The 22,171-nt window shown below is 41.5% G+C and overlaps 1 protein-coding gene and 1 pseudogene across 12 annotated transcripts in view; both read right to left on the bottom strand.

Annotated features, from left to right (window-relative positions):
• Positions 1-21,615, bottom strand: part of asph (aspartate beta-hydroxylase) — a 36,234-nt gene extending 14,619 nt beyond the window's left edge. For 7 of the 12 annotated variants that reach the window (XM_045693986.1, XM_045693990.1, XM_045693989.1 and 4 more), the window contains exons 1-3: positions 8,907-9,110; positions 7,592-7,747; positions 5,170-5,238 (exon numbers count right to left, since the gene is read on the bottom strand). In XM_045693986.1, the coding sequence (XP_045549942.1) occupies positions 5,170-5,238; positions 7,592-7,747; positions 8,907-8,973 (292 nt within the window). In that variant the 5' untranslated portion in view covers positions 8,974-9,110. Of the gene's footprint in view, positions 1-5,169; positions 5,239-7,591; positions 7,748-8,906; positions 9,111-21,328 lie in introns of those variants that run through there. The other 5 variants (XM_045693995.1, XM_045693996.1, XM_045693992.1 and 2 more) reach the window with 3 other exon arrangements.
• Positions 17,243-17,342, bottom strand: LOC123726925 (uncharacterized; annotated as a pseudogene).
• Positions 21,616-22,171: the final 556 nt, after the last annotated feature.

The following is a 22,171-nucleotide window of genomic DNA, read 5'->3' as shown; positions in this document are numbered from 1 at the left end:
GCATTTTTCTGCACGTTGGAAAGGTTTCGCTTTCCAGACAACATCTGTGGTCAAACACGTTTTGCTACACAGATGGGGTTCAGTTGGTCCAACAGTTATATGATGTTGTCCAATATTACACTCAGCACACCACGCAGACATGATGGATTTCAATCATTTCATACCAAATACCTTATAACTACAAAAGGGGTAGTCAAATACAACATGCGGGCTAGAAACCAATTCATGATTGTATGTCAAGAAGCAGTCATGTTTTTTTTTTTACCAGTACACTTAAATTCAAAAGATCCCAATATGGTTATTAGAACTATGGTAAGCAAGACCTTCATAGCTCAAACTCTACTGCACACTGGAACCCACACTGTTCCTCATGCAATACCTTTTTTGGCTTTTCTCTTGGAAACATGTCCTGGATTTTTATCTGAGGTTTAGGAAAACAAAAAGTTAAAATATGGATATAGTCTCAGTAAGACTGGTGTATCTGCTTGGTGCTTGGTGCTCAACCACCAATAGGAACAGCCAAATCGCAGAGCTTACCTATAGTAGGGCAGAGCAGCCGTTACAACAGAACAAAACCAAGCTCAACCAATAACAGATGGAGGGAAGTCTTGTACATCTCTCAGCTTTCATTAACACCCTTGGCAAGCTTACTCATGGGTGGGGCTAAGATTTTCTTTCACAATCTAATAGTAAAGCCTTTGACATAGAGCTTTCGAGAGTATTGGTAGTAATAATGCAGACAGAATCTACTTGGGCCACCCCTCGTCTGGCATTGCCAAATAGTGGCTGCGGGTGAAGTCACAAAATCAGGAGCAAATTCAGTATGAATTAACAAAACTAAAAACCAGCCAGACCTCAAACAGATTCTATGTTACAGCCCCGCCCAAAAAAACGAAACGTGCATGTTGATAACACGGAAAAGCAGACAAAACGCTTCAACACATTTTGAGAGCATGGACTAGACTACAAAGCAATCTGGACACTCATCCACAACAAAGTACCTTCGGTCTCAGTAGCCGCCTCTTTTTTCTTGACCTTTGTTTTTGGAGATTCTGGTTCGATTAAGTTGGCTAAGAAGATTAAAAAAAAAACTATGACCACCAACATAAATCAACGCTAACTTAGCAATGTTAAGACTTCAAAACTTTAGCAGAATATACAGGTTTCTTTAGCTAGCAGACCTGCTTTCCATGAATGATATGCCATGCATTCACGCATCTGAAAATTGGCATATGGCGTAGTCGACTACTCAGAGCTTCTTGAAGTTTTGCTCTCAGCAGAGAGAATAAAAAAAGGGGAGCAGGTGAAGTACCTCTGTGTCTCGCTCTTTTCCGATCGGGTCGAGGTTCATCTGATATTTTTCAAAAGGAACATGGCATTAGAATCTAACAATCCTGTGACCATTAATAATGAACACCAGGCAAAACTAATATACAAAAATTACCAGAACAAAATTTGACAACTCAAAACATGCCCATGCCAAACCCCAAAGGCGGACAGATGCTACCATTCAGGGCTCTACGCTAACCTTTTTTACAAGGAGCATGTGCGCCTAAGTTGAAAAATGTAGGAGCACACCAGGAAATTTGGGAGCACAGTCAAAAATATTTGGAGGTAATAAAGCTAGAATCCTTCATTTTTCTAGGCGCACTGGTGCTCCTAAATACAATTCCAGGTCTTACAGCAAAATATTTAGGTGCAAATACAAGTAAAATGGTCACACTGTGGACCCCTGCCACACATTCACGATTGCTTTGTGCTTACCCATACCTCCTATTCTGATAGTTTTATTACATTGCTTGTTAGAGTATGACTTGGAAATGATGACCATGTGAGTGTGACATGACTGTATAACTAATTTTACACTTTATCAATACATTTGGAATCATATTTGTCAATGGTGCCAAAGACCAATGAACTAAAACAATAGATGGGTAGTTGCAATGGAAATATTTAAGATTAGTAAAGTTCATATTCAGTTTAGAGTGATTAACAAAATGTTTAGCATATTTATATATTTTTCCCTTTCTGTAATACACATGATATCCAGCGTTCTGTTTTTAACACACTGGTTGGTCACATGTTATGGATTAAACTCATATCTGTTGATAGTGATTGGAGGTACAAGGACCGAGGACACTGATTATTATTGTATTCTGTGAAACAGTGATTCTGTAGCAGCTGACAAAGTCACTGCCTTTAGTTTTTTACTTCCTACAAGCTTCTTGGACTGGTGTTGTCTCCCTGTTGCAACTTGTATTAAACCAAATTGATTTATGATTGACTTTATCTGCGACTGCTCTTCTTTTGTTCACCTGGAAATACATTTTACAGTTATCCACCATCAAAAGGCTTTGAGGCGTCAAAGCACCATTTGTACAATGGCCCTCCAGGAGTCACTGGTTGTTCGCATACTCCACTTGCCTCTTCGCCTGCCCCGACATCTAAAAAGCAACATCAAGTCCTTCAGGGCTTGTTTGACAGGGTAATGCTAATAACCCAAAAGTCCACGCAACATGACCACACTTCACCAATTGGGTCACTTGTCTAGTTCTATTTTAAAATGGGCAGTTAAGTATTACATGACCCGCTTGAGCTGTGGCGACATAATCTACTACAGCCACTATGACTTATTTTCACACGAGAGAATGAATCTCACCAGTTCAACCTGTTCCTAGGTTCCTAGCTATACGGTCAATGCTTGGTCATTGTACTTGAGTAATAAGTCAAGCCTCTAAATGAGTGAAAGCCAATACGAAATCTGAATGGATTCCACCCAAAAGCTTGCTCAGCAGGTTTATTGTTCTTTGACAGTGCCATTCCTTATACCTTTTGTGCCAGACATGTGTTTGCTAGTACTTACAAGAAACCGGTCTTCGTTTGCTTTCAATGTTGTCATAGACAACACATTTTTGACCATAGATACAATTAAAAATTACTGGAACTTCCAATTCTTGAGTTCCATCTATAGACCACAATGTTTAGAGTTTGAAAACAAAACTAGCTGGGTAAGTCTCTTTAGGGCGAGTGGGAGTCAGCATTGACCCATTTCAGAGATCTGGGGTTCAGGTTATGATCTGCGTCTCAAAGCAGGTAAAAGGTCCATGGAGTGTGGAATTCGGTAAAAGTCCTTGAACTCATAGTTGGGCTCAAATCAGGGAGCACGTTTTTCCAAAACCACCTCGGGCTAAGTCTGCAACATCATATTTCATAACGCTGTCCTAGGTCGTCTAGAAAGTTGTTTTAAGGAACAGTCTAAAGCTAGTTTCTCAAAGGGTTGGCTTTAACAAAAGTGGCCCGCTAACAAGAAATGATTAACACCTGTGCAACAAGTCCTCCAGCAAGCCGGTCTCTAAATATCTTATGTGCAAAGTTTCAACCCCCCAAAAATCTATGCTTTACCACGCAAGGAAAAAAGAACATTCACAACAAACACATAAACCTTAGCGAATAAATAATCTGAAAAACACGTTTTTAATTGTGTTTAACGTGTGGATGACGAAGACAGGGATGGGGACAAATAGCAGACCTGAATACGTTCAAAAACCAACAAACACAGAACATGAATAGTAATCCTAATATGGACAACAGAAAAATAAATACGATAATGAGGGAATGCTTCACTGATGAAGAAAATTATAATCTTCAACAAAACTTTCAATAAAGTAAAAAACTTAGACGAAAGGTCAAACTAAAGTAAAAAAGTATAAATATAATTCCTGCTAAGTGGATCAAATGTGCTAACGTTAGGGCCCTAGGGTATGCAGGACTGTGGTTGGAAAAAAGAGAACCGATCTGTTACCCAAGTGCAGTTGTTCATTGCATAAAATCGGTAGTTTGCAGTCTGTTAAGTGGAAATGCACATCATAGAAAAGCATTATTCAGCCTGGCATTTAAAAGTGCTGCAAAAATCCTGAAGGCGTAGTCTTCGTCCCACCATCGAAATCTTCAAAAAAGACTTCAGGGGTCAACTTCTACATGACTTAACCCTTCAAATTATTCTGCCAGGGAATTGTGATTTTTACGGAGGGTTTTTCAACAAACGCGCCTCAAGCAATGGGAAACAAGTCTAAAGGAGCAACAAGTCCACTTGGGACTTCATGCCACGGGGGATATGGCTACTGGTTATGGTAAGCAAGGCCTACTGGTTGTGGAGGCCTAAGATCACACAACTCTTTCCCTGAACCCCGTCAGTCTGAGAAGTGCCAGCACTCTCCTTCTCCGCCGCTCCATCCTCATCCTCAAACGGCTCAAACGGGTTTATGAGGCCATAGAGGAAGGTGAAGAAGCCTTGAAACCAATCGGAGTCCTCCTCCACTAACATATCCGGGACCTCCTCGAGGGAGTCCGACCTTTCCTGACTGCCATCTTTGGTCAGGCCTACGCAAACAGAGGGGAAAACAAGGAAAGGGAGGGAGGGAGGGAGGGAGGGAGGGAGAAAAAGAAAGAAGAGAAAAAGGTGGTAGAGCAGAGCAGGGGAAAAAAGGGAGGAAAGGAAGGGGTGGAAAGTTTTAAGCGAGGTCAGGCAGCGAGGGAAACTATGCAGGTCTAAGATCGCATGAAGCAGAGTTAGAGACTAAAAAGAGGAGAGAATAGCAATAGCATAGCCTAGAGGGGGGGTGGGCATGCCGAGGGACTCTATAGAATCTATCACTAGCAGCAGGGACCACAGCTGTGCCAGACAGGCAGTGGTCTGGGTGACAAAGCAGAGCAGTAGTCTTTATGGCAGACAGCAGCAGAGTAGACCGAGTACCAGAACATGGAACCAACTCATTGGACCAAACACTCCTGAAGTAGGTTCTTCCCTTTTGATTAGAAAGAAATGAGCAACTTTAAGATCATATAACAAGTGACTTAGAGATGAGAGAACACAGAAGTCCTTGTTATGACTGAGTAATTCTTAAAGCATGCAGCAATGGGCCCTAGATGTTATGTCAGTGGTGTGAAACGCGACAGTCAGTATGGAATCGGACTCCAAACACCTTTTCACAACATGCACATGCAGACTTTGTTGATTCATTGTCCAGTTTGGTAGAATTGACTAAAACAGTATCTTGTGGCAGAGATGGGTTAAACCAGTCAGTCATGCAAAAGAAAACCCAAATCAGTTATGTAATCACACAAACACACGTCAATAAATAACAATCCCGTTCAAATCGATGAACTTGCCTAGCAGTACTTTAGCATCCTCCACATCGAAGTCACCATCTCCATCAGCATCATAGGACGAAAGTTGACCTAGTAAAGTAGCAGGAGTTAGTCTTTAGCCCCGGGTCAGTGGGGGGGTTGGGTACGTATGGTGAAATGGGGATGGGTTACCATACCCTACACAATGATTATAGCTTAGGATGGAGGATATGAGCATTTATATTATAATAACAAAACAGTATGTTAATTGCGATCGTTCTTGGATGAGGATTAGGATAATCATTACTGTTCATTTCTGCATTTCCAGAAGTATTGCTGTTTATTTCTACGATAAGCAATATTATCATGAGTCATTTTTTTTTTATGATCATATTAGCGTTTCTGGTAAATCTGGTTACATAATAAAATAATAAAACATAAAATCTTGGTTAACCCAGAAGTAAAATCTTGTGTCATTTGGTCAGCTGTGTGATAAACTTTTGGGTCTATGTGTGTTAGAAGTCTCCACCCTCGCAAGAGGAAACTGCCACCCCCCTGAACCGATTCAAACAAAATTGTACATTAGCCTGACATTCAATTACTTGACCAATCAATGTGGATACAGGCGCTTGCTATGGAGCGCGCAAGGTATAGGCCTAGTCATTTTGGCCTGGGTGCTATCAGCTGCGTAGCAATAATTGTTTACAATGCGCAATAAACAATCAAGTGTAGGGCGCTAGATGGGAATGAAATTTTGCGGGGAGAGAGTGAGAGTGGGTGGAGGAGGAGGCTTGGCTTGAAGCGCTGGGCATCTTATGACATGCATTATCGGAATTAGACCCACAGAATTACACCTACAGAGGAACAGCTTCTAAAGAGGAACGGCTTCTACAGAGGAACTTTGAATGTCTTTGAACTTCTGAGAGTTGGACCAGAGCTAGATGGCTAACGAGCTTGTTAGTGCAGAATTAAAAACATGTCTTAACTTTTAGTAGTTAATATATCCAATGTGAAACGTGATACTATATTATCCATAACTAGCACTGAAAAAGTGAATCCATTCTTCTCCAATTAAAAATCTTCCCAATTTCTGAACTACGCTTGTAATGTCAGTAGGTTACAGCAGCCTAAGCTTCGGAGGGGGAGAGGCAAGTTGCACGCGCACACACACACACACACACACACACACACACACACACACACACACACACACACACACACACACACACACACACACACACACACACACACACACACACACACACACACACACACACACACACGAGAGCGCGCAAAGATTTTCAGCTGGCAGTCAGACACTGGAATAAGTTTGAGTGACAGAGTGAGGGCTTTGGCACATGCGAGTTGTTGCGTTTGTGGGACCTAAAGAACGTTCTTAACTGTACCCTGAACCGGTTCCAACCCCTATCACAACATAGCCACACTGTCTTATTTGAATAAATATGACTAGCTCAACATAAAAAAGCAAGGAAGCAATGATTCAAAATATTATTTTGCCAGCTTTGCATTACATTTGTTCATTTACATTGCATTAGATAATCAAACTTATTTGATTGGTATTAAATCATAAAAAAATACAGTGTGACTATTGAAAAAAGGTTAAATCTCTTTTATGACTAATGCAACTTAAAAATGTTATCTTTTCTTGTAATAAAAATGTAGTCAAAAGCAAGTGATTAGACGATATGTATGGGAAATAAATTGATTATTTCAATTGAGACTGGAGGTTTGGTGAGTCTCATAGTTAACACATGATTATTTGGGGGCATGATCATGGGCGCAAATATCATACCTTGCAGTGTCTCAGAGAGCTTAATGTGCAAGTCCTTTGCATTGGCTGCATGCAAGATTAAGACCAGACAAAAACATTCACATGGGAGAAATGAAAATATTTGCTATATTAATAAATGATTAAGTATCAATTTTGAGATCCAAACATGATTTAGTAAACAGACATGTTCAGATCCACACACTGAGCAAGTGCACACACGCACCAAAGATAAAACTACGTCAAGGTTGAGAAGTTGAAAGTTCAATGTTAAAATGCATCAAAGCACTCAGTAACACTTTGGGTTATTCCTCAATGGCATTCATGATTGTAGCAAAGGCTGAAGGTTCTACCAACTGACTGCGACAGACTGCTGTAGCTAGCAGGAAATGTAGCCTTGTGTTTCCTGTTAAAAGGTTCAATGAAGCCGTTTTTATCTCAATATCAAATGGGTTCTGGGTTACAATTAAGTACCTTACTGTGATTTCTTTCAATTGAAATGGCCCAAAAAAAAAAAAAAACAGCTTCTTAGCAAAAATCTATTTCTCAAGCAAGACATTTGCTAGGACTGGCCTGTTTGTGTGTGTGTGTATATATATATATATATATATATATATAAAACACACAGGGAAATCACATTTTTTCACTGCACTGCTCCTTTAAGGTGTCACTTACCGATGACGCCTTGGTAGTCGACCAGGTCGAAGTAGACGACGGCCACAGATGTCCATACGCCCAGGAGGGCCAGAACCATGAACCAGGTGAAGAAGGAGCTCCTTCCTGCGACCTCAGGCTTCTTGCCATTCTTACTGGCCAGCTGTGCTTTGGCTTCTGTGATGGTGGGTGGGAGAGAGAAAAGTCAGAGAGTCAGACCTGAAACTAATACCATGCAGGATAAAGACGTGTGTATACGTCAGCTGCAACGTGTTCCATTTGAGTTGTATGATCGTCAAAATACAGGCCTAGGCCTAAATGTTCCAGAAATCAGAAAGCTTTTGTGGTTAAAAGAAGCTGACGGCAAAGAGATATCTTGCGATAATACTCGCGACTAAAGCATTTTAGTTGTTGTTTTGTTCTTGCAGTCAGAGATATAAAATGGGAAGTTAAATGGGTAAGAATGGAGAAATCTCCACTGACCACATTTTTGATACATACAACAACAAAAAAAAGTAGATAAAATGTTGCCTATATATAGCATGAAAACCTAAGAACGCCACATTGCAAACCTCAAGAGGCCTGAACATAGGCCTAGAGCTTTCAAGTAACTGAATTATAATTCAGTATTGTCCCCAGAGAGGCAAAAATACAAAAGCGGTGGAGTAATTATTCTGGTTTCTGTTGACACTGAACACAGAGGTCTATATGGGTAAAAACAACAGTATATTCGAAGAGATGGCAGTGGAAGAATGAACAGGTGCAGAGTCCGCTACCCTAAAGCTAGGTCAAACCATTTCACACATACAGATCAAATTCAATTATATTCGTCACTTGCTTCGTAATCAACAAGTGTAGGGTAACAGTGAAACGCTTACTGGACACCATATATAGACACACAGCACCTGCTTATGTCAATGACAGTTCTTTATATTTTTTTTATATGTATAGTCCCGAAAAAAAATCTCCAAATGCCATCAGTCATAATCAATGCACCCATTGGTCATTTGACTTCACTTTCATGCAAACCTCATCTACACACTACAGTTTGAGTTTTTCCCCCCAAAAAGTTCAATAAAGTGGTTCCACATCTGCACCGAAACCAACCCAAAAACTAGGCCCAATCCTATGACCTTATCGACAGAGCTGCGTCGTGCTCCACATCGTCCCTCAGCTGAGTATAACAAACGCCAAAGTATCAACCCCAGATGTGCACCTCTCATAATAACAACGCTTTGTCCACCATCACCAAAAAAGGAACATTTCACGGGTCGAACCAATAAAAGCAACCCTCATTCCGGAGAAGGTTGTTATCTGACGACATCGCTCCATCTACCTTCTGTGTGTTCGACAACCACCGCGGGTTCCAACACCGGGGTGGGCTTGACTATCGGTACTTCCATCCACGCAGACCGTCCCTGACCCGTCCGAATGGGAAAAGCTTCAGTGAGTCTTATCTCCCTTATCCTTCCCTCAAACCCCTTTGCAACAGCTCCCCTCCTCTATTTGTTCCAGGCAAACTCAGCAGGAACCCGATATGGGACCTGAACCAGCCAATAGGGCTATTTTTAGAGCTGTCCAGCTCATCCACCAGAAGACATTCGGGCATTGATATGGAGAGGCGGTCTTAACGCCATGCCAATGTGACATTACCCGGCATCCCTCAGGACAGAACCCCAGGGATTCAAAGGGTCATAAAAAAATGGCTGTCGTTATTACCTCCCACCCCAGTAACAATAAAACAGCAGCAGGCAGAGAAGGGGAGATCTTTACTAAGTGAACTGGCTGACACTCATTCACACACTACCGTGTGGTGGAGCGGGCTGAGGGAGAGGGATTTAAAGGCTACAGGCCACAGCCCATGCAAATCCTGGCAGACTTTCAGGGACTTTGCTTGGCTGCCAGGGGGATACTCATTAGCCCTACATGGGCGGTTTAAGCAGGCTCTCCGAGAGAGTAGAGGCATTTCAAAACTTCTATGCACACTCAGGATTGAGGGATGTCATTCACAAACGTACATCACCTGTCTGACATAGGTTGAGTACAAAGTAAATCTGCTGCAAAGAAGTGTGTGCATTTTGGGTTATTGCCAATGTGTTAAATGTTGCTCATCCAAGCCTCCAGAGTGGCGCAGCGGTCTAAGGCACTGCATCGCAGTTCGATCCCAGGCTGTGTCACATCCGGTCGTGACCGGGAGACCCAATGGGGCGGCGCACAATTGGCCCAGCGTCGTCCGGATTAGGGGAAGGTTTTGCCGGCCGGGATTTCCTTGTCTCATCGTGCTCTAGTGACTCCTTGTGGCGGGCCGAGCCCCTGCAAGCTGACTTCGGTCGTCAGTCGGACGGTGTTTCCTCTGACACATTCGTGCGAGCAGTGTGTCAAGAAGCAGTGCGGTTTGGCAGGGTCGTGTTTCGGAGGACGCACGGCTCTCGACCTTAGCCTCTCCCGAGTCCGTAGGGGAGTTGCAGCGATGAGACAAGACTGTAACTACCAATTGGATCCCACAAAAATTGGAGAGAAAAAGGGGATAAAGTAAAAATGTTGCTCATCCAAAATATCACTCACATGACCACAAATCACAGCAAAACGCACAATGGGCCACACATTGCCAAGCACACATGGAAATCACCAGGGTCAGGAGATACTAGTATCGCAATACTCGTTACTATCATGGCAAGGAAACAAAGCACAAAGCGGATTTTACTTCTTTAGGAAAACATCCCTAACATTGGAAACAAACATTTTGTCATCCAGTGTCACAGTTCTTTATTTTCCAAGCTATAGCGCACAATATTTTATTGTTTTGAAAGGACCAAAGAGAGCTCTGCTTCTGTGTTATCCTTTTTGCCATGGAAAAAATTGTTGCAATACTGGTAGCGTCCCGGTCCTAGAAATCACATTCATATATAAAACACACAGGAAAACACAAACTATTATGTCACGCACTGTCACAACCCTGGTTGGAAAGTTGTTGGTCATGTTAAAAGGAAAGGTTGCACGAGAGAGAGAGAGAGAGAGACTCCACAAATCTAACAGCGTAGATTAATTATATTCTTATGCTTAAGCTTTTTAAAAAAAAATGTATTATACACTTCTATTGCAATCTGAATTCCATTTATCAAAACTCATATACCAACAATACATTTCTTCTTTGACATCAACAGCCGGCTGGTCACGTCGGTGATGTTGGCCAATCACAAGGTACTAAAGTGTCCATAGAGTTATGTTCCTATTTGATCAAAATAAAAAAATAGCTAGCTAACTAAGTGCACCGGGCCATGCAAAACGAACTAGCCCACTGGATCTAGCAGGTGTTTGGGGGTGGAATAAGCTTGCTAGATTGCAAGCTACAACTCCGACACTGCACGTTTTGCAGAAATTAATGTTCAAATACCAAATCAGATTAATGTCACTGTTTATTTCAAGATATTTATTTCTGCTGAACTGCCTGATCTTTATTGGCCGATATAACTTGCAGGAGATCATGGTGGCCAATGTTTGTGTTAGCCATTATCTGGATTTACTGTTACTGCTGCTAGTAAAACGTTAGTAATGTTAGCATTCAGGTTAGCATGTGGCTAGCTATAGCACTGTCAGCTAACAACAGAGTTTTAGCCAGTTTGGTTATAGATGTTCAATGTCTACTATGATGGTAAAAGTTCATCTTGATTTTGTGTAACAATACGAGAAATGCTAATGTGATGAACTGCTAATAAGTGATGTGTTTTAAGGCTGCTAGTGGTTAGCGAGTAGGGGTAAGCCAGCATGGGTGTAAAATATGGCCTTTTTCAAACTTATGGGCTATTCACAGATTTTTTTAAATGTTATCTCAAAATAAGATTTGTTGTACAATTAAAAGGTCATATACACTGTACTTTAAACAGTCAGCAATAATCTTAATTATTATTATTTTATTTTTGGGGGTCTATTTTACCCCCTTTCTCTCCCCAATTTCGATCTTGTCTTATCGCTGCAACTCCCCAACGGGCTCGGGAGTCGAAGGTTGAGTCATGCATCCTCCGAAACCCGCCAGACTGTGCTACTTAACCCACTTAACCCGGGAACCAGCCGTACCAATGTGTCGGAGGAAACACCGTTCAACTGACGACGGAGATCAGCCTGCAGGCGCTCGGCGCCCACAAGGAGTCGCTAGAGCGCGATGAGTCAAGTAAAGCCCCCCTGCCAAACCCTCCCCCCAAACCGGACGGTACTGGGCCAATTTTGCTCCGTCCTATGGGACTCCCGATCACGGCCGGCTGTGACACAGCCTGGGAACGAACCTGGGTCTGTAGTAACACCTCTAGCACTAGCGATGCAGTGCCGTAGACCGCTGCGCCACTCGGGAGGCCCAGTCAGCAATAATCTAATGAATTCAGCGCTTGTGAAATTATACAGGCTAAATAAGCCTTCCACAAACACAAGACCCACGAATAATTACATTATTTTATCAAAATAGTTGCAATAATCACTGATCTGGCTTTCAAATCTGTCCATGAAAATGCCCTTTTTTGTTACAAATTTAACCAGCACCTTGTATAATGCACAATGAACACTAAGTTTAGCCAACTTGGATCTATTTTCTAGTTAACAAGGCAGAACAGTTGAATTGTTATGAACACGCCCTTTTGTCCTTCTCCAACTGTTTGAACAGCAGGCTAGCTTGTCCACTTTGTTCAGATGTTGAAATCAAGTGGCCTACCTTATTTCTCAGAATGAGAAGGAATTGCCAATTCCTTATATAAATTGTGTTTTATGCTTATTGCACATTTATAAAAACAGACTAGACAGCTAGTATAATAGTCTTTGGCTAAAATGCTGCTAGCAGTAAGTGGTACTGCAATGAAAAACAGAGGATACATTTTCCAGAATCAATGTTCATTGATACTCCTGTCTTAGTAGTCTGCTCTGCGCGCAATTTGAGCAGTTGAGACAAAAAACGAGGATTGTTAAATGTTAACTTGTCCTCTATTACAGTAAAATAATGTCTCAATGTGTTTGTGTCCATATGACCCATTCTAATGGACCAAATCTCAAATGCAAAGAGCAAGTTCAAACTTTTTGTTTTAGAAGAAGTGATCTCTCATTTTGTTGTGGGAGTGGCAGGGGGAGGGGCTTGCTGTGTGCGTGTATAAACAGAGAGGAAGGGGTGAGGCAAGGTTTCACTCATCAAAATCTGTCCAAAATAAGCCCAATGGATTTTATCAGCTTATTTTGGACCTAAGCGTGTCACAGGCCTTCTCGACTTTGGAACGACTCCCCCCATTGTTAGAGGAGTGGGAATTTTCCTATGGAAAATGTCTCGGTTCTTCCATGACCTGCATACTCACTAGACATGTCACCCATTGAGCATGTTTTGGATGCTCTGTATTAAAGTGTACGACAGCGTGTTCCAGTTCCCATCAATATCCAGCAACTTTGCACAGCCATTGAAGAGGAGTGGGACAACATTCCACAGGCCACAATCAACAGCTTGATCAACTCTATATGAAGGAGATGTGTCGTGCTGCATGAGGCTAATGGTGGTCACACAAAATAGACTGGTTTTCTGATTCACGCCCCTAGCTTTTATTTTTACTTTTTTTTATATAGTACCAGTCAAAAGTTTGGACACACCTACACATATTGAATCATGTAGTAACCAAAAAAAAAGTGTTAAACAAATCAAAATATATTTTCTGTTTGAGATTCATAAAAGTAGACACCCTTTGCATTGATGACAGCTTTGCACACTCTTGGCATTCTCTCAACCAGCTTCAACTGGAATGCTTTTCCAACAGTCTTGAAGGAGTTCCCACATATGCTGAGCACTTGTTGGCTGCTTTTTCTTCACTCTGCTGTCCAACTCATCCCAAACCATCTCAATTTGGTTGAGGTCGGGGGATTGTGGAGGCCAGGTCATCTGATGCAGCACTCTGTCATTTTCCTTCTTGGTCAAATAGCCCTTACACAGCCTGGAGGTGTGTTGGGTCATTGTCCTGTTGAAAAAAAATGATAGTCCCACTAAGCCCAAACCAGATGGGATGGCGTATCACTGCAGAATGCGGTGGTAGCCATGCTGGCTAAGTGTGCCTTGAATTCTATATAAATCACTGACAGTGTCACAAGCAAAGCACACCCAAGCATCACACCTCCTCCTCCATGCTTTACTGTGGGAAATACACATGCAGAGATCATCCGTTCACCCACACCGCATATCACAAATACACGGCGGTTGGAACCAAAAATCTCCAATTTGGACTCCAGACCAAAGGACAAATTTCTCCCGGTCTAATGTCCATTACTTGTGTTTCTTGGCCCAAGCAAGTCTCTTCTTATTATTGGTGTCCTTTAGTATTGGTTTCTTTGCAGCAAGTCAACCATGAAGGCCTGATTCACACAGTCTCCTCTGAACAGTTGATGTTGAGATGTGTCTGTTACTTGAACTCTGTGAATAATTTATTTGGGCTGCCAATTCTGAGGTGCAGTTAACTCTAATGAACTTATCCTCTGCAGCAGAGGCAACTCTGGGTGTTCCATTCCTGTGGCAGTCCTCATGAGAGCCAGTTTCATCATAGTGCTTGATGGTTTTTGCGACTGCACTTGAAGAAACTTTCAAAGTTCTTGAAATTTTCCGTATTGACTGACCTTCATGTCTTAAAGTAATGATGGACTGTCATTTCTCTTTCCTTGTTTGAGCTGTTCTTGCCATAATATGGACTTGGTATTTTACCAAATAGGGCTATCTTCTGTACAGTCATGGCCAAAAGTTTTGAGAATGACACAAATATTAATTTTCACAAAGTTTGCTGTTTCAGTGTCTTTAGATATTTTTGTCAGATGTTACTATGGAATACTGAAGTATAATTACAAGCATTTCATACGTGTCAAAGGCTTTTATTGACAATTACATGAAGTTGATGCAAAGTGTCAATATTTGCAGTGTTGACCCTTCTTTTTCAAGACCTCTGCAATCCGCCCTGGCATGCTGTCAATTTACTTCTGGGCCACATCCTGACTGATGGCAGCCCATTCTTGCATAATCAATGCTTGGAGTGTGTCAGAATTTGTGGGGTTTTGTTTGTCCACCTGCCTCTTGAGGAATGACCACAAGTTCTCAATGGGATTAAGGTCTGGGGAGTTTCCTGACCATGGACCCAACATACAGATGTTTTGTTCCCCGAGCCACTTAGTTATCACTTTTGCCTTATGGCAAAGTGCTCCATCATGCTATCATGCTGGAAAATGCATTGTTCGTCACCAAACTGTTCCTGGATGGTTGGGAGAAGTGGCTCTCAGAGGATGTGTTGGTACCATTCTTTATTCATGGCTGTGTTCTTAGGCAAAATTGTGAGTGAGCCCACTCCCTTGGCTGAGAAGCAACCCCACACATGAATGGTCTCAGGATGCTTTACTGTTGGTATGACACAGGACTGATGGTAGCGCTCACCTTGTCTTCTCCGGACAAGCTTTTTTCCAGATGCCCGAAACAATCGGAAAGGGGATTCATCAGAGAAAATGACTTTACCCCAGTCCTCAGCAGTCCAATCCCTGTAGTTTTTGCAGAATATCAGTCTGTCCCTGATGTTTTTCCTGGAGAGAAGTGACTTCTCTTCTTGCTGCCCTTCTTGACACCAGGCCATCCTCCAAAAGTCTTCGCCTCACTGTGCGTGCAGATGCACTCACACCTGCCTGCTGCCAAGCTCTGTACTGGTGGTGCCCCGATCCCACAGCTGAATCAACTTTAGGAGACGGTCCTGGCGCTTGCTGGACTTTCTTGGGCGCCCTGAAGCCTTCTTCACAACAATTGAACCGCTCTCCTTGAAGTTCTTGATGATCCGATAAATGGTTGATTTAGGTGCAATCTTACTGGCAGCAATATCCTTGCCTGTGAAGCCCTTTTTGTGCAAAGTAATGATGACGGCACGTGTTTCCTTACAGGTAACCATGTTTGACAGAGGAAGAACAATGATTCCAAGCACCACCCTCCTTTTGAAGCTTCCAGTCTGTTATTCAAATTCAATCAGCATGACAGAGTGATCTCCAGCCTTGTCCTCGTCAACACTCACACCTGTGTTAACGAGAGAATCACTGAATTGATGTCAGCTGGTCCTTTTGTGGCAGGGCTGAAATGCAGTGGATTCAGTTCATTTGCATGGCAAAGAGGGACTTTGCAATTCATTTCAATTCATCTGATCACTCTTCATAACATTCTGGAGTATATGAAGATTGCTATCATACAAACTGAGGCAGCAGACTTTGTGAAAATTTATATTTGTGTCATTCTCAAAACTTTTGGCCACAACTGTATACCACCCCTACCATGTCACAACACAACTGATTGGCTCAAACGCATTAAGAAGGAAAGAAATTCCACAAATTAACAAGGCACACCTGTTAATTGAAATACATTTCAGGTGACTACCTCATGAAGCTAGTTGAGAGAATTTCAAGAGTGTGCGAAGCTGTCATCAATGCAAAGGGTGGCTATTTGAAGAATCTCTAATATAAAACACTTTTTTGGTTACTACATGATTCCATATGTGTTATTTCATTGTTTTGATGTCTTCGCTATTATTCTACAATATAGAAAATAGTAAAAATAAAGAAAAATCCTTGAATGAGTAGGTGTTCTAAAACTTTGACAGGTAGTGTATATGTATGTATGTATGTATGTATGTATGTATGTATGTATGTATGTATGTATGTATGTATGTATGTATGTATGTATGTATGTATGTATCCTATACATACATACATACATACATACATACATACATACATACATACATACATACATACATACCAGTATTGATGCACGGACCGGTTTGGATTTTTACTTTGTCATTATGGGATATTGTGTGTAGATTGATGAGGGGAAAAAACGATTTAATCAATTTTAAAATAAGGCTGTAACGTAACAAAATGTGGGAAAAAGTCAACGGGTCTGAATACTTTCCCAACACACTGTATATCATAAAAAACGGTATACCGCCCTGCCCTAGCATCACCATATTACATACAGATCTCTGGTGTAAATGGGAAGGTGCACACAGCACAGATGGAGCGAAGGAGACGAGGCCAAAAAGAAAACATGAGAACAATCAAGACAATCGCTCATAAAAAACAGAAAGAAAAACGTTATTCTTGCTAAACAAGGCATTTGGAACATTGTGTAAAAACATCAATTCAAATTGATTCGATACAAATCGCCCAGCCCTAGTGTAAAAGCGGACATGCTAAAAGCCAGCGTACTGTATAAGTGATACAAATATTTTTAGCTGATACAGAATACAGAAATAACAGGATATTGGCAGATGATAAGTTGGCCGTGAACGGGAGTCCCATAGGGCAGCGCTCAATGTCGTCCGGGGTAGGTCGTCATTGTAAATAAGAATTTGTTCTTAACTGACTTGCCTAGTTAAATAAAGGTAAAAGAAAACATTTTACTATCCGTTTTCAATAATAAAACGATTTGCCTCTGTTTTGTATAAGGTATTTGCTACTCGCTTACATTTTCAAACACTTAGCCTTCACAAGATTACAAGAGAATGAAAATAGCCTACCAAGTAGGCCTACAAATAAATGCCAACAAACTGTCTAAACTGTTGGCATTCCCCGTTGGAACATGGGTACTGACAGTCCTGAAAAGGTTGCAGCCCTAATCTAGCAGACCTACGTTTTAAAGCCCCTAAGCCATTTGTGCAGGCGTTTACAGATTTTGCATGTCATCCTTTCAGAGGGGCCATGCTAATCTTCTCTTGTATCAATCCAATTTTTGCTGCCTAAGCGTTTACTACAACCTTCCCTACCGACTCTCTCTGGAGAGACATACCCCCTCACTCACACTGGCCAGGCTTGTTTCTGGCCACAGACAGACTACCAACAATACTGTTACTTCCTTTTTAATTGTGTAGTTAGTTGTAAGAAACTCGCTCTCTGTTCTCTTTCTCGGCTGGTGTCGTTTTGTGGGTATGTTGTTCTGTTTGAGCTTGCATAACAATCCTGTGGAATGCCTGCTTTGACACAGTCCCCGTCTCTTTCAAACACACACGCTCTCTCTCACACACACACACACACACACACACACACACACACACACACACACACACACACACACACACACACACACACACACACACACACACACACACACCACCACTCAATTTTAGGGACTTAAGTTGGTGCATGTCTCACACAAGGCCAGTTTGATTTAATCATGATCTGTTTGGTTTCCCAACTAATACCACCTGGTTACTTTATACACTGTCATGGTTTGGCTAAAAGGGCCAGTCACAAGTTACCAAGTCCACAGAAAGGGGAGTGGAAGAGACTCCAGACCAGATACAGGGTTAACTAATCAAATGGATACACAGACTATTTGCATTGTCCGTCCCCCTCCTCAAATACCTCGACTAACCGGTGCCCCCGCACATTGACCCTGTACCGGTACCCCCTGTATATAGCCTCGTTACTGTTATTTTACTGGTGCTCTTTAACTATTTGTTATTTTGAACTTATCTATTTATTTTTTTAACTTAACACTTATTTTTCTTGAAACTACATTGTTGGTTAAGGGCTTGTAAGTAAGCATTTACTGTAAGATCTACACCTGTTGTATTCGGCGCATGTGACAAATAACATTTCATTTGATGCTGCTAAATACTTCCTTCAAGCACATAGGGCCAACACACCAGCCTCCATTCATAACCAAAGTGACCTTTAGAGATACTGCTCACATTACCAGTAACATAACAGCATTCTATGGACTATGTGGGTACATCAGGAAATGAACTATGATGCTCAGTTGAAATCCAAAATGAAGCTTTTTCGCTGATGTAGCACCAGACACAATTTAAAAGCAATTAGCAATTAGCCTAAATCATTTCAAAACCACATTACTGACTCTCCATAAAGACATGCTTGTCTCCTTTAACGTCTGTAGAACAAAGACATTCTGAACCATAGTGCAAACTGAACAAACAGTGTCCGGTCTCTGAGATGCAGCAGGACCACATACTGTACCAAAGGACTCTAGTAATAAAATGGGCAAATTGACTTATTCAAATATTGATACTTCGGGGCCATCAATTCAATAGCAGTAAAATTAACTCAAGGATCAGTGAGAGCAACAAATATAACGAATTCAGCATAGCTGACAAGAATGTGCGAAATGTTCACAACTCTCATTCATCAGTTATACAACATTGTCAGTCCTACAACTCTTGTACAGCTCGGTGCAAAATCCAAAGCAGAACAGGCAAGCAAAACAACATCCCCTACAAACAAGCTCACACCACACATGCAAGATTATTCCCCAACTAAGAATAGTATTTAGTTTGGGGACGGGATACACTGCAAAGAAAACACACGAGGTCACATGTCAGTTGTTGCCTTTACCAGTTCTGTGGCCTTCGTCCAATTAAACCATGAGGCTGAGAGAAGAGGCTGGGGGGAGCAAATTCATTGTTTATAAATAATAATATGACAAGACATAATAAAATATGGCAAGTCAATAGAAACACTGTGTAGAATATCAATGACAATCCAACCTCCGAACAAACAATATGTTGAAAGGATGCAGATTCAAAAGGAACAGCTGTTTTTATATTTTGGTCATACAGTACAGTAATTGACTTCCACATACTTTTTCTGTCTTAATTACATAAACGCAGCATGTCGAAAGGGAAACTAGGAAATAGCTTTCACTGTTGAGGCATCAATAAGTCCCTATAGCTTTAAATTATTTTTTAAACGTAACCTTTATTTAGTCAGACAAGTCAGTCAAGAACAAATTGTTATTTACAATGACGGCCTACACCCGCTAAACACGGCAACTTTCATAAATTAGGTGCATTACCGCCACTGACCTCGTTCGTCTTTCAGTCACCCACGTGGGTATAACCAATGAGGAGATGGCACGTGGGTACCTGCTTCTATAAACCAATGAGGAGATGGGAGAGGCAGGACTTGCAGCGCGATCTGCGTCAGAAATAGAACTGACTTCTATTTTAGCCCTTGGCAACGCAGACGCTTGTTGGCGCGCGCGAGCAATAATTGAATAATATAGATTTCTAAATTTATTTTGCAATGCTCGCGCACGCGACACGAGCGGTGTAGTCAGCCTGTTAGACCACTGTGCCACTCGGGAGCTATAGGCGCGCAGTTGATAGTCATCAGATGTTGGGCAGTGAGTATGAGGCAACATAACCAATGTTAACTAACAGAAATGTATCACAGATACGTCTGTCTTGTTGAATAGTGAATAGTGTCAGTTCTACACATAACATTTCTATCAGCAACTTCCTGAACAGTTCACCGAATGAACATGCCCCTGTACAACTTCAACATACATGTAAGGGGAGGAGCCTTGAGTTGTGAAACGCTCCGATAAGAACAGTACATAATGTTCCAAAGGACTTTTTATTCTTGCAACCACCGTTTGATCATGCATAACATGCAAAGTGTGTACCTTCAACTCATTTGCAACCACTTGAAGTTGCTAAAAAGTTTGCAATTGCTTACTTGATGACTTCTCAACTTTCCCTTATGGCAGGAACCATAATATTCACACTGATATGACCGATTTGCATGATAGTGGCCTGATGATTATCATCTTACTGAAAGTGTAACAAAACATGGTATAAATGCGGCTTTCTATATCAGATGAATAAAATAAGGAAGTAGCCTAAAAATGAGGGGCACTGAAACACTGATAGTAACAAAAGATGGCCACAATCTACTTACCTTTTTGCAACACATTCTAAGGTTATATAAGTCTACAAGAACTAGAAGTCTACAAAAAACAACTGACTTGCCTAGTTAAATAAAGGTTAAATTTATATATATTTTAAATACAATAAAAACTTCGGGTAAACGTTTCTAAGGACACGTGTCACAATGACACTGGAGTTTTTGAAAAGGGGCCCAATATTTAGCATGACTTGTACAAGCACCCCCTTGCAGTCCGCCCTAAAACCATTCGTTTAGAAAGTTTAAAGCTGGGAGCTCAGCCCATGCCAATGTAATTAATCATCTCCATAACTTGGGGAGCGGTCCCGCGATGAGAAAAGGGGGGGGGGGTCCTTATAATTAAAAGGGATCCATATGGGTCCTGATTCGCAACAGTGACGATATAAGCCACGTGTAACCCCTCCCACGTTCTCCCACTATTGACACGTGAGCACTTGGGAGAAATTAAGGAAAAGTAAATGGGGGGGACAATACACGCAACTGATGCAGTTTCCGCTGAAGTCTACGAGGTGGATATGTAATTGGTCTCGCTGCGTAAAATGACACATATTGTCATACGTGAGCACAAGATGAAACAGATCCTCACTATTCTTGGCGACCATAGCCAATCTAAAATGCACGGGAAATGGTGGTGCAAACTCTTCTTTGCAACCTGACGAATTGCAATAACATTGTTCAAATCGAACAAATGCGCTGTTATGAACAGTATGTATAATGTATAGTAAAATAGGGAAAACGTCTGAAATCTGGATATAAAGAGACACTGTTTGTGCTGTTTACTATAACTCGAAACAATGTACTGTACAGTTGTTAATGGCTCCGTAAAAAGGGGAACAATTGCTGGCTTACTTTGTTGGTATGTTGTTGACCTTATGCTACATATTGTCCAGTTTTATAGGCTTCGTATTGTTGTAGGCTAACTTGCAATGCTTAAATGAAAATGTCAATATTGCCCCCCGATTAACTTTTAAAGCCATTCTGCAGCTAAGGTTGGTTCCATGCACCACTGCCACTACTAAAATTACGAACCTTTCATTTTGTGTCCTCGTGCGTTTTTCTTCGGGGCCATGGCTATTCGAAGTTGCTTGGATTCAAGTAGAAATGTGGAAATTCAAAATTAACGAGCTTCACTCTCAATTTCTTGCGCTAAAGGTGGCCCTGTACAAATCAAATCTCTGCCCTCATAACCCGAAGCCCATAGCAACCCCGTCCACTGTTTAGTGAATGCGCCCTCAGCCAGTGCGAGCTTCACGAAGACGCGGTGGGCGGAGAGAAGGAAAATCTCGTCCAATTCGCTTTCAGAGGTGGTTGTCTTATTCAATCGTATGGATACAGTCATTGGGATACCCCCGCAGGCTAGAACCGCCTTGTTTATCCCCCCTTCATGTGGTTTTAACTATAAGGGATACAGCTTTCGTCAAAATGGACTTTTCGTAGGTTATGAGAACTACCCTGATGAAGACAGCTTGTCTGTCGAAACGTTGGTTATTAGGTTATTCAATGATTGCATCTGAGCTCCTAGAGTGTGCGGTAGTTTTTTTAGAACTTACGCAGCATGTTAGTAGAATTAACGTAGCAGTTTAGGATAATTATGTTAAGGTTAGGGTTAGCTAAAATGCAAAAAATATATTTTTTGACATTCGTTTGACAAAAGCTGTATCCCATCTAGACATTTCCGTTTTACGTCAGCGCTCGAACGTGGCAAGATGGAAGATACACCCATCGCGAGATCTGTTTTTCACAGTACTGTATTAGCTCGTTATTACATAACCTATGTAATCTCTGAGCCTTTGTGCAGTTGTAACCAGTTTTTAACAAATATGTCCCATAAAACCACGTAATCTTGTTGTGGAATGTGATTGATGCATGTTT

The sequence above is a fragment of the Salmo salar genome, chromosome ssa14, assembly GCF_905237065.1.
Source record: "Salmo salar chromosome ssa14, Ssal_v3.1, whole genome shotgun sequence".
In the NCBI taxonomy this organism is placed as follows: domain Eukaryota; kingdom Metazoa; phylum Chordata; class Actinopteri; order Salmoniformes; family Salmonidae; genus Salmo; species Salmo salar.
The sequence above is the reverse complement of the archived record's forward strand: the minus strand, read 5'-3'. Positions and strand labels throughout refer to the sequence as shown.